Source organism: Olea europaea, unplaced genomic scaffold (assembly GCF_002742605.1).
Source record: "Olea europaea var. sylvestris unplaced genomic scaffold, O_europaea_v1 scaffold2944, whole genome shotgun sequence".
NCBI classification, from domain to species: Eukaryota; Viridiplantae; Streptophyta; class Magnoliopsida; order Lamiales; family Oleaceae; genus Olea; species Olea europaea.
The window spans coordinates 46,622-60,202 of record NW_019248043.1 but is presented as its reverse complement, the minus strand read 5'-3'; the positions used below and the strand labels follow the sequence as shown (position 1 = coordinate 60,202).

The 13,581-nt window shown below is 34.6% G+C and overlaps 2 protein-coding genes across 7 annotated transcripts; one reads left to right on the top strand and one right to left on the bottom strand.

Annotated features, from left to right (window-relative positions):
* The first annotated feature begins 677 nt into the window (after positions 1-677).
* On the top strand, positions 678-5,152 carry LOC111384587 (tubby-like F-box protein 3). 5 transcript variants are annotated; one of them, XM_023008892.1, is made up of 7 exons: positions 678-783; positions 921-964; positions 1,295-1,616; positions 3,372-3,459; positions 3,616-3,745; positions 3,828-4,007; positions 4,427-5,152. In XM_023008892.1, the coding sequence occupies exons 3-7, from the start codon at positions 1,311-1,313 to the stop codon at positions 4,896-4,898; spliced, it is 1,176 nt and encodes a 391-aa protein (XP_022864660.1). In that variant the 5' UTR covers positions 678-783; positions 921-964; positions 1,295-1,310; the 3' UTR covers positions 4,899-5,152. The 5 variants fall into 5 exon arrangements, with proteins under 5 accessions (XP_022864660.1, XP_022864661.1, XP_022864658.1 ...); XM_023008893.1 differs by having other exon boundaries at positions 913-964; XM_023008890.1 differs by lacking the exon at positions 678-783 and having other exon boundaries at positions 804-996.
* A 3,207-nt stretch (positions 5,153-8,359) lies between these two features.
* On the bottom strand, positions 8,360-11,511 carry LOC111384586 (zinc finger protein CONSTANS-LIKE 13-like). Of its 2 annotated transcripts, XM_023008887.1 has the most exons (4): positions 10,810-11,510; positions 9,895-10,107; positions 9,501-9,745; positions 8,360-8,756 (listed from the first exon to the last, which is right to left on the bottom strand). In XM_023008887.1, the coding sequence occupies exons 1-4, from the start codon at positions 11,356-11,358 to the stop codon at positions 8,666-8,668; spliced, it is 1,098 nt and encodes a 365-aa protein (XP_022864655.1). In that variant the 5' UTR covers positions 11,359-11,510; the 3' UTR covers positions 8,360-8,665. The 2 variants fall into 2 exon arrangements, with proteins under 2 accessions (XP_022864655.1, XP_022864656.1); XM_023008888.1 differs by lacking the exon at positions 8,360-8,756 and having other exon boundaries at positions 9,497-9,745; positions 10,810-11,511.
* Positions 11,512-13,581: the final 2,070 nt, after the last annotated feature.

Below are 13,581 nucleotides of genomic sequence, written 5' to 3'. Positions count from 1 at the left end.
CATTTTAATAGTAAATTAAGAATAATTTTAAAATAAGCGACTTTTTAAAATTTAAAACTACGTTAACTTGCAAAAGTGGAGGAAGAGAAAACAACGAGTTAATCGTTTCAATGGTCATTGAATTTAGGCTCATGTCTTTGATTGACCACTGAAATTTAAAATGTTGAATTTTGGTCATTGAACTTAGGTTCATATTTTCGATTGCTCACTGAACTTATGTTCATATTTTTGATTGGTTACTAAAATTTAAAATATCGTATTTTGGTCACTGAACTTAGGTTAATGTTTTCGATTGCTCACTGAATTTAGATCTATATCTTAGATTGCTCATTAAAATTTAAAATGTCAAGTTTTGGCTACTGAAATTTGAAATATGTCATACGTTAGTTATTGGCATAACTATTGAATTTTGAAAAATATCAAGTTTTACAGTGAGTAATGTACAATATTTTTCAAAGTTCAGTGATCAAAACTCGACATTTTAAATTTCAATGAGCAATCTAAGACATGAACCTAAAGTCAATGATCAAAACACAATATTTTTCAAAGTTCATTGGTCAAAACTCGACATTTTAAATTTCAGTGAGTAATTGAAGACATGACCTAAATTCAGTGATCAAAACTCGACATTTTAAATTTTGTTGGCCAATCAAATAGATGAATAACCAATGGAACAATTAACTCGAAAACAGCCATGATAGTTCCAAACTGAGTTCTAGCAGATGGATAACACTTGTCTCGGCATGTTACTTCTTCGGTTATAATCTTCTGTTACATAGCCAGGCACGTAACTTTAATTTGTTTGTTTTTGTTTTTGTTTTTTGTTTTGCAATCCATATAAAAATGATCTTCAATGTTCTTTTAGAATATGAACAGTAGATTGATGTTTTGAATATACATTTTTTGTCAAAGGAATACAGCTTGCAAGCATCTGTTCTTGTACTGCTTCTCAGCTTGTTTTCCGGTATGTGCCGCAGCATTCTCCTGAATGATAAAGTAATATTTTTGGAAGATGGTTTTTATTGTGGTTAGATGAGTTAGTTAGATTTCAATGAAAGATTGGACATTTAAGTTTTATCTTTAGTGGGTTTTACTGATTAACCATAATTTAATTTAATCTCTATAGAAATTATTTGTTTGGATTCCACATAGTTATTGGAGATTTCAATTAAAAAAAATTAATCTTTAGGGTTTACCTTTTGGGGGTTTTGTTGATTTATCATAATTGAGTTTAATATATATTAGAAAATGTGTTTGAATTTCATATAGTTTTCTTTTTAATTATGTTATTCAGGAGTATAATTCACGATATGGGGATTGGGAGTCTGTCGTGGACTAGGTCTGAATTGAAGTTTTATGATGGGTTACCGCCGATGGTTCTTGATGGTTCAATTACTGCCAAGGATAGTTTGAAACTGAATTGTTTGGCCAATTTGCCTTTGGAGCTCTTGAGGGGTATATTGACGCGGGTTGAGGAATCCGGTTGTAATTGGCCCCAGAGAAAGAATGTGGTTGCTTGTGCGGGTGTTTGTAGGATTTGGAGAGAAATCATGAAGGAAATAACAAGAAGCCTAGAAGTCTCCGGCAAGTTGACATTCCCCATTGCCCTGAAGCAGGTTCAGTACCATTAAGAATTTTATTTTGCTTCATTGTATTAATGATTTTAATGAGCCGTATAAATTACATGCTTTGATGCAACTCTAGGTACAGATGTTCGTAATTTTGTAGCGTGTTTGGTAATTATGGTTGGGACTAATAAGAATAATGGTCCATTACTAGCAAAATCTGTTGGAAAAATTGGGTTTTAATTAGTTGGTTTGACCAACTTTTGAACAAATAATTTAGTGGGTCCCGTTAATCCGATATAAGATTTCTTTGGCCAAATGTGTTCTACTCCATGAGTAGATTAATATGACATATTTATTTTCTCAAAACCAATTTAGGGTGAATGAGAAATTAAGGCCAAAAGATGCCCACTTGCTATTGAAATAAAATAGGTGGAAAATTGGAAAATAACAATCTCACATAGAAAAATTAGAAGAATATAAACCACCTTATATAACTCAAGTTTGAGACTTGGGTTTGGGCTTCAAGGGGTACCAATAGTCTTTGAGGGGGAGAGAACCTGCATACTAGTAGGTTAAGCCAAAGCCCACGCGCGCCGTCGCTGCAGCCGTCCGGCTCGGCCGAGTCGTGGGTCGTGCTGATATATATTTTTTGGTAAAATAACATTTGAATTATATTATTATTTAATAATAATAATAATATATTTTATGTTATCCCATTGTCCCTGCATCATTTCTATTTTTATAATTCAGTCCTCGAAAATTATTTTCCATGCATTTTAGTTATCCAGTTTGTGTGGAGAGATCTAAACTTTAGGGGTTCGTCGGATCTTGTAATGTGGAGTACTACTATTACAAGACGAGGTCGTTGTATTTTGGGAGACGAGTGCTGTAATACCGTCAGTACCAGTGCGGGGTATTATCGTTTTAAGGAAAAAAAGTCGAACTCTTGTCTCGACCATTCAAAACCATCCAAACGTTGTTACTCTGCCCAAATATATATTCACTGTGACACTTTTATTTGCCAATATCCATCAACAAAATCATGTGTGTACAGATCACAGTCCAATGATATCAAGTTAGCAACCAATTGTGGGGTTCGGTAACCATGGTTTCTTGCAAAATTTTTCTCATATATTTGTACTTATGAGGAGTATAATGGTCCTTTCCAAAGCAATTTTTGTGAACAGGAATATGGAAGGAAGAAATTTCAAGGTTAACATTGTAAAAATGTTCCTTGCTACTTGACGAAAAAAGAAAAATCATCCATCAAATTCAAATTCGCTAGTAAATTCCACTCGAAGCCATATCAATATGTAGTGAAGCCCACAAATCTCTCTTAAATGCATTTTTAATTTATTCTAAATGAGGTTATCTAATCTTCTCCTATCAATACATTTAATTTCTGTCTTTAGCATATGACGGTATATCTCCACTTGTCATTTTTCGGGTCATCCATTGTGGTGAAGATATGAGAGGAGTTCATGAACTCACTTGCTGTATATTTGAAGTTGAATTCACTTTCACCGGAATCAGATGATATACAGACTGTGTTAAGCAATATGCTTTTGAGGTTTCTGTTCAACACTATTGCCTTATAAACCAAGCCAGCAACAAGTTGTTGCAGTGTAAACTTGCTTTGGGGTTGTCAGATTCCATTTGAACACGTTTCATATTGTACACTAAATTTTTGAATGGTTTGGGTTTAACAATTTGTATTCCTTTAGAACGGATGCATTTTTTGTTTGTCTTTTTCTTTCCTTATTTTTATATTATACCAAAACATTTTTGATTGTTTTTCTGTAGCCTGGTCCAAGAAACACCCTAATTCAATGTTTCATCAAAAGGAATCGTGATACGCAGACATATCACCTTTACCTCAATTTGAATCAAGGTGAAGATTATTCATCTATTTCAATGGATTCTATTTATTTCACAACTAAATTTGTGCATATTTGGATGCATGAAATTTAATAGCTATTAATTAAGTCATGCACCATTGTTTCCTCATCTGATTTTCAAATGTAACAAGAACTTAATTTTTTGACAGCTTCTAATGATGATGGGAAGTTCCTTCTTTCTGCTCAAAGATTTAGATGCACAGCATATACAGAGTACATAATATCTCTAATTGCTGATGATGCATCAAAAGACAGCACATTCTATGTCGGAAAGTTAAGGTAAATTTTGATTGCATGTGACTTTAATGCTTTCTAAACCTCAAATTTCAGATTGAAATTTCCTAGGGATCCTTAATCACAGATCTAATTTTTTGCGGACCAAGTTCACAATCTATGATGTACAGCCCCCAAATGCCGGTGCCAAAGTTACGAAATCTCATTCCACAAAGTTAGCTGGAATGAAACTAGTCTCTCGCATGGTCCCTTCTGGCAACTATCCTGTGGCCCACATTTCATATGAGGTGAACATCTTGGGTTCAAGGTGAGGGATTATCTTGCGAATATACTATTTAGCATTGGCTTATTTGGGTTTGTTTATAAACTGTTGAAGTTATTATGTGATAGAAATGAGTAGTGGATAAATTGGTAGTAGCTGTGGGTGAAATTTGTAGTTAAAAATATAGTTTGATTTTGACCTTTAAATTATAAGGTGATATAAGTTTTCCCAAACAAGCACCATGTTTGACAAATAATTCACTCTCTTATAGCCCAATTTACTTGGCTTATGAGCTGAGGAAACCATAGTTATGTGTGGTCCATACAATTTGTGGGTCCTAAAGCTTATAAGAAAGTGAATTATTTGCCAAACATATTTTTCAACATTTGTCTGTGTTAAACTCGGATGAGGTCCTTGTTTTAGTTACTCTTCCTCACGAACGTAAATATATAATGTGGGTATAGGGGTCCAAGGCGAATGCAGTGCGTCATGGATTCTATACCGAGTTCTGCGATTGAACCCGGAGGTATGGTTCCTGTACGAAGTGATTTCCCGCTTGGCAACCGAGATTCCTTTCTTTCCATTCCATTTTTCAGATCAAAATCAACTTCCGTAGATAGTTTTCAATCTGGACCATTATCAACATTTGAAGTCGAGATGCTAAGTTTGAAAAACAAGTCTCCCAGATGGAACGAACAACTCCAGTGCTGGTGTCTCAACTTCAATGGACGTGTAACAGTTGCTTCTGTGAAGAACTTTCAGCTGGTTGCTTTTGTTGAGAATGGAGCCGGTGGACAAGAGCACGAGGATGTTATTCTCCAATTCGGAAAAGTGGCAAAGGATGTGTTCACAATGGACTATCAGTACCCAATCTCTGCTTTCCAGGCATTTGCCATTTGTCTCAGCAGCTTTGACTCCAGAACTGCTTGTGAATGAAATCAGGTGCTATGTTAACAAACTTAATGCCATAATTTGATCACGTCATGTTTAGAACATTGAAATTCGCACAATTTCATTCAAACTTGAACTTTGTTCCAATTCTGAGGCTTCAATTCTTTGCCATCGAACACTAAGTACATTGTCTACTATTTTCTACACACTGTATTTTCTGTCAAGTTTATGGAAAACCAGGCAGATTTTTTTGGACATATTTTTTATGTTTTTAAATGAGTTGCAACTTCTTGGTGCTATTAATATGGCTCTGCTTGCTGTTCACGTGGACTGCCTCGTTGCTTCTTTTGCCTGCCATAAGTAAACGATAATCAGCAGAAAGCTAAAACACTCAACACTGAGGCGGATGATGTAATCTAGTTGGAACCTTAATTTCTTCTTTCAGCTCTTTAATTTTTTTTAGCACTGTTTTTAAGTAATTAGCTACTAAGATAAGCTTATGATATTGTTGCGGTATTAAATGAAATTGATCGAATGCATGTGTTTGATTATTGTTGGAACTTGATGATGAAAATTAAGGGAGATAACTAAGATGAAATCAAGAACTCTAGTTCTTTTCACCCATAAGTAAAAACTCCAATTATTAATTTTTGCATTTTTTTAGTTGTTTTCTTAGTTAATTTATGTGTTAGCACTTTTATTTACCTTCAATAGAGAGCCCATGCTTAGTTAAACCGGTAATCAGATAGAATGAATAGTCCTCATGAAAATAATACTCTATTTTTCTATATTATTTGTTTATTGATATCGTACACTCAATTTTTATACCGTTCATTGCGGTTATCTAACTTTCACAATAAAATACATAGATCTCCTTCCCCTTCTTACATCTAGGCAGAACTATAAGTTTAAGAAATGGGACAATATGGGTATGAAGCTACATATATGTTCAAAGTCTGTAAAGTTTCTGAAATTTCAACTATAAAAATTTTGTATTAAAGTTTTTTAATAACGTGATGATGTCGCATATGATATTATGATAGCTCCTTCAAAGTCTCGTGCTTAGTGTATCTTACAAATCAAATGGCCGATATTAGATATAGCCTTTTCGCGAGACAAATTTTCATAGTGTCGGTACTTGCGTATATTGATTTCGAAGCATTTTCTATAGCCATACCTATAGATAGGACTTAGGAGGTGGAATTTTCATCGTACGTTTTATTTTATTGCCCACTTCCATGGGTAGTTGTGGCTGTTAAATGTTGTTTTTATTCAAAATTATTTTTTTCAGAAAACATTTTTTAAGGTTTTGCATATCTTTCAAACGGGGGCTAAAAGTGTTTGTTGACCTCAAAATTTGGTTGGACTTTTCGATCAATTGAAGATATTCGCTTTTCGATTATCTGCAAAACAATACTCGGTACGGTAAGTGAACTCCTCCACCACATTCGCGAGGGTAATGACTGATTCCATTTTGATGATCAATTAGAAGTGTAAAGAAATATGGTAAAATAGAGTGTGTTTTTGTATATTTGCTTCGTAATGACTTGAAGGGAGAAATTTCATTACAAAATTAGGAGGAAATGGGATATCACGTCAAATGAGTTATAATCAATTGTTATGTCGCGTCACTTTTTAAGTCCCCATCACATTCTTATATGTTCGTAAGAGAAGATATAGACTCACGTACGAGATGACAATATATCCAAAACTGTCTTCAGTTCCCAAAACTGACTTATTCGTCAACGACCTATAAAGCTAGTCACTACTCCCATTGGGGCTAGAGGCTTGTTCACTATCGAAAAAAAGCTCCTTGATTTGATGATCTCAATATTCCACTCAAGCCTTGTCAGCTTAAATAGAATATGGAGCTTCCTTAGTTAGTAGGCTACCGAGCTTTACGTGGTGGACGGTTTATGAGTTGCCAAATTGAATCTCGATATCAACTTCTATGGTTTGCTCGACATATGTGCCGAGAGGTACTTAGTAGATCATATGAGATACTATCTTATTGCGTATACGTTCCTATATAATATTTATAGATTATGAGTAGGTAGCCACATTATATTAAGGTTTTGATTGTGACTTCATAGAGCAAGTATTAGAAAGAGAGAGAGAGAGAGAGATTACAAAAACAGGGTTAAAAACGAGAGGACACGTGTCGAAACATGAATGGACAGTTTGAAAAAAATAATAATTCAATCAATGCTGTCAACTCAGTCTGTCCATACTTTCCTTGTTCAACCACCATTTCCCTAAAAAAAAAATTCCCAACAACCAGAAACCAATAAATTGAAAACAACAATAATTATTCTACTATTAATTCATTAAAAGAAACGAAAAAAAAAGTAATAATCCCAATTAAAAACAAAAACAATAACTTATATTAATTCTTTGAGCCATAGCCAATAAATTGGTTGGTTTATTGGCCTTTAATGCAGTCAACAAATTTGCCATTTTAAGTACTATGTATGCTTGCGTGTATATATATAAGCACTTTAATTTCTCCAAGTAGATCAGCGTTCCCTGATCACTTCATGGAGAGACACCAGCTGACGGCGAGCAATGGCGGAGCAACTGACGGTTCAAAGGCGATGGGTTCAAGGAGTTTGACTTGCTAGTACAAAAGTTACAAAACTCTTCCAACAATCAATCGTGAAGGAGACGAGATAAATTTGAATGAAGTGGAGATGATTTCGAATCAATTGATCAAATCACTTGATTGTGAGAATAAATCTATTGAACCTTTAGTCGACCAAAAAAAGTCCTATTCTTGACGTCGACTAACAAATATTTATTGGATCGACCCAACTTGACACCACAATTACTCGATTAATTGCATTAATTAACCCATTGGTATGTATTAAATTGTTGACACACTGGACCACATGTTGATTTCAATTCTGAGTTGTTACAAATTACAACTCAATGTCAGGGACTTTGTGGTGTCAAATTGCATAGCTTGCTTGTACTCTCTGTGCAACAAAAATGGCAATACTGCAATGGTTCTATATACAATTGACTTAACCATGGTGGCGGTGCTCTTCTCGGCCAACGGAGCGACTGTCGAAGTCATAGCCCTTATCGGGAACTCGCACGTGCAATGGAACAAAGTATGCCACATTTTTAAGAAATATTGTATTCAGAGCGAAATTTCTATCGTCTTGTCCATGCTTGGATCGCTCGTCTTCCTTTTGCTCGTGATTATTTCTAATTTCAATATCCACAAGAGATCCACATGATCTAACTTATATCAATATATGTTAGACGTACGTGTTACTTAAATAATATTAAAGAAAAAAAGAAACTAAATTCTTATTGAACACAGTATCATGTCAATACTGTTACACGAAAAATTTGGTAAGGTGGATGATTCAATATTACTGTATAAAACATCCTGGGGATGCAGTTTATCATGCTATATGGATCCTCACATTTCCTTTAGACCAATTATACGATCATCCAACACTTACGCTTGGATTGAAAATATAAGGAAAAACATGATCTTCATAAACAAAACTTAAGCATCACATTTCATTATTCATATTTAGAAGCTATAGTTTACACACAGAATTCATTGTACCATCTGAAGAAGATACATCGCTACATTTCATAACATGAACTAGAAGTCTATAAATCAATTTTAACCTAGGAATATACAAACTATAGCAAGTGTACTACCTGCAAAGGGGGTGAATATATAATAATTTTTGAATGCACAACATAAACTAGTAAAAATCTAATAAGAGTCTCGTCCTATAGTTCTTATCCTACTTTCTGCAAGACTTTTTGTCCCATTGTGTAGCAGTGTCTCAGCGATCGATCTTGGCAAAACGTCCTTTAATTCTTGTTCGACTCTCTGCCCGTACTTTCCTTGACTCATACCTGATGTGCTTATCAAACCTGTTCTTTCAGAAACAAAATGTCATAGTTTAAACCATTGCACACAATTCCAACCGACAAAAAATACAGAACAACAAAATCTTCCTGAAAACATTATCCACAGATAATTTTCTCTCTCGTTCCTGTAAATGTAACAATAAGTTCAATAAAAAATATTAATTGCATAAATGTGATTTCCAATAATATTTTTGGATTATGATGGAGGCAGTCTTCAGGAAACCTAAATGCTATTATTTCCTCAAGAAAATTGGGATGAAAAACCGTGGAAAGTACAAAAGAAAACAAGGAAGCATAAAAAGGTTATAAAAGAGTTGAATTCAAAACATATGTAAAGTTATAAAAAAACTTAGAAAGGAAGGCAGTAGTGAAGTTTATAGACTAGCCAAAATCAAATAGAAAAAATGAGAGACCTTACATGTGTGTCAAGGCAATGAGGATGAGAACTTGAAATATTTCTAAGGGCATAGTGTGGAGAAAATAAATTGAAAAAGGAATGATTTGAAAATAATCAGGACACCGTTGAGTATATCAAGTGTAATATTTAGAAAATGAAAGAACATTCGCACAGAGGTAGTGAAACTGGAGCCAAGTAATGGCCAAATGTCAACATTTTTTATACTTGGGCATGAGAAAGATATCAGTCAAGGGGTATTCATGAGAGCCAATTATGATGGTTCAGAGTCATTCAACGAAGAGTGAAAGAAAGACGGTCTAGATTATGACACTCGGACCATGTAACATTACCTCCTAGTTTTCTTTTTTTCTTTGTATCGTGAGAGAGCAAAGTCTCGTTCCTGGCTGTTCAGTTCCCGTGCTGCCACTTTAGGAATTGCTTCAAAGGGTTTAGAATTAACAGGAACATGTGATTGACCTTCCTGGCCTCCATTTGCTTGAAATGGACTGTCACCAACATCTGAATCCTTATCAGGTACTAAATGGTTTGTGTCAATGTAGCTACCACTATTACCGCACAACAGAAATGCATTTTCCTGCACATACGTTCCACTATATATTACTGCTTTCACGCATTTCCCAAACATGCTCTAACTAACATGTATTGATGACAATAGAAAAATGAAAATAGGAGTTAAAGGGGGAACAATAACCATTTATCGATCATGTGTTCTGGATGATTTACCTCGTGATAAGGACCTAATGCTGGCTCCACATAGCGTTCAAGGCCTGGACAGCTATCCTTTAACTGAAATTTTCCACCAGGCACTTGTGATTCCAGTGTAAAATTGGGTTTGAAGTCTTCCGTGAGATCATCAAAGTTTGGTTCATTTTTTGCCATTTCACGAAGTTGGCAAAGGATTTCTTGTCTGTGCTTTCCACACACAGCATTTCGATTCTGATACAATAACAATATCATGAAGAAGGTCAAAATCCATGAAAGGCTCAAGATCATTAAGCACGCAATTTCAGCATTAAGCACGCAATTTCATTTAGTCGCAAACATATGAAGGGAACATATCCAGATAAAACAGCCAGTTCAGGATGCAGCAAATCTTTATCTGCATATATCCCTTATTACTCTGTCGAATTGTAATGCTATTCCGGTGCAATGCAAAACACAGCACCGAGCTCAAAGAGAAGAACTCCAAGGACCCGAAAGCTAATCAACTCAAGCAAAATAATTACAAATAAGAATCCCTCTCGAATACAAAAAGAACATAGCCCATAATAACATAGTTTAACATCCTGACTTATTTATATATTATGCTGTTCGATCGATTTTGGCTGCTCCCATTTCGACAAAATGATCTGATATGAAAAGAAATTTTTTTAATACAAAGTAACAAATATCAAAAGATGCAATTTTAATAGCAGTTCTTGACAATATGTCCCCAAATGATGCTAAGGAAAGCCGTAAAAAATGCTGCTTATAAACGCGCACAGACATTTTAAAACCTGGCAAACGCCTGTTAAGCTCGAATAATCAAACAAAAGAACTGGTGAAACCACAAAATCCTGACCATTCATAGTATCAAATAACAAAAATTAAAAACCCAACCTTCATAATCAAGAACATCTACAAACAAAACGAACAAACCTTAGGTAAAGGAGGAACACCCATAGCCTGAAAACTATGCCCAGCATCGACACAATTATCAGTCGAAACAATCAAATCATCAAGACTCACAATAGAAGGAGTCTCCCAAATCAATTCCGAAAATAGCCCTTCATTCCCACCTTCAATATCCCCATCACCCAACATTTTTTTCTTCCCCAAATCTTCAAATCCCAATATACTCATCAACTCACTCACTGATGGGCACCCATCAAACCCCTCAATTGGGCGACGATCATGGATTAACCTAAAATTATCATGCTTCTCCCAATCACAGTTCTGACAAAGCACTAATGATTCAGTACAACAATAAATAGAAACAGGCGAAGAATCGCATTTGTCGCAAAGGAGGCAACGTATGTGTTTCTTGAACAACTGGTTTGTCGAGTGTACTTCCCTGTCGCAACCCAGACAGAGCTTAGCAGAATCGGCTCTGCAGTACAAAAGGGCCTTGGTTTCTCCGCAGAAATCGCAAATGCGATCTTGCGTATCAGTAACAGTATTATTTTCTTGCTCTTTTATAAAATTCATGGATGATTTGGTGGGATTTTTCCTGATATGAAATTGCAGTGACTGATCAAGTCCAGTGTGTGTTTTGGAAGAGGTTTAAAGGAAAAACCTTATCTTCTTTCACGGGTGTTGAATATCATACATGTAAGAAGAACTGAAACTAGAAGTATCTTTGTTGTGTCGTGGACAACCGGACATTCTGGGCTCGGATTTAAATTTTCTTATTTTAACAAATAGGTCCTAGTTTTTAATTTATGTAACATTTGAGTCCTATTTATTAAAAAAATGTCAATGTTGATTGATCACTTCAAAAATGAAAATTGAAAGTGAAAAATATTTAGCAACTGTGTTGTTTCAAAATTTGACAAAAGACGGCTTATGGTTTGTGTTAACTTGGCATTGACGATTATTTCTATACACAGTACTTGACATAATTCACATTGATATTGTCGTGTACATGCAAAGTCATTTGGATACTTGAATGTCTGACCGCATGGTTAGTACCTGCAATCGTGATGTTCACGCAAATTGAAAGTGTCTCTTGTCATAGTTTCGAGTCTAACTTCTTTACCTTAAATTTAATTTGCTAGAGGAGCAAGGAAATTATAAATAGAAAAGTTTTATATTATCTTCACGAAAATTCAATGGAAAGGCAAAATCATGTTTATATATGTTACGTGGAAAGTACAATTAATTATTAGATGAAATCCATTTTTTTGTCAACTAACTCATTACCTACCAACATCAAAACCTAAGCACTAATTAATTAATTAATGGAGATAAAAAAAAAAAAAAAAAAAAAAAAAAAAGAAGATGATAGGCAAGGTGACCGTGTATGTATTTTTTTATTCGAAGTTGATTACGAAATTCTTATTTTTTGGAGAAAAAATATGTCATTCTTTTGTTTTCGACAGTTAGAAGGCAAATAGAAGTAATCGTAACGAGGAAATCTATCATCAAGGGAGAGTCATAAGAAATGAAGGCAGGGTTTGTTGGGTTTAAAATTCTAAACAGACATTTAATTTTACACAATATTTTTAATTATTGATTAAACTTTGGAAATTTGGTCACGTGGCCTATCTTATAATACACTTTGCAAATTTAGCCTTTGACTAGGAAAAAAAGCAAACTACCTAAATTACCCTCATTCTATCAAAACATATTTTTCCCTTTTCATTTCCCTTTACCATATTCATCTCCTCTCTAGAACGGTATTCAATCTTCCCATTTGAATAGTTAGAGATCGATTGGATCTAAATTCTCTCTTCTTCTTAACCCTCGCATCACATGTATACACTTAGATCCAATTGATTGATTGATTAGAATCAATGCAATGGCGAGTAATAATAGTAATGGAGAAGAAATAGAAAGTTCGGATGATAATGAGATTTCGTCTAGCAGGGGTATGGGAGGATGCAAGTACAGATCAGTATTTGTTCATGACCACGATTGAGCTATGCTTGAGATGTCATCAATCGATCCTGGTGATGCATCTTCGTTACCTGTTCGGAACAATGTCAAGTAAAATTATCTCTACTTTCGTCATTGCTCTACTACTAATTTGAATGCTAGTACGTTATGTATTTAATTGTTTGAGAAGTGAGTATTTTCGAACAAGTATAACAATTTTAGCACAAAGAACAACTTTTGTGTATCTAAGTTTAAAGTACCTGAGCTTTGCTCGGCATTATGACTGAATTCTTTGTTTTTATGGAACGAAAGAGAATTATGCTACCCATTTGTAGCATACTAGCAACTGAAAAAAAAAAGGTGGAACAAACATTAGAGAAATGGGTGACTACAGTCCATTCACTTTTTTTCTTTTGAGGAAAAAAATCTGGATGCACAAGTCATAAATATGGGATATAGGAAGTTGAATCTAGTAGACACACTCAACGTATTGGCAAGCATTCATATCATAAAACGTACAGTTATATAGAATGAAATATAAGGAGATAATGCTCAGACATTGTTTCAAGTGGCGTTTTGTGTATTGCCAACGATTGCTCGAGATTATGTCAATTATGCTTGAAATCATAAATTATGCTCGTTTTGTGTTTGACTTGCTTTTTAGGCAGTATTTGGTTGGTATTATGCTACAAATTATAAATTACAAAGTATAAGGACCTGCTATGCTAGTGCAACAACTTAGTGTCTTGTTTTCTTCTTACATGGAGAGAAATGTGAAATTATGCTGCCAATATGCCTCTTTTAATTGGGAATTAGGCATGTAAAGATTCTGGT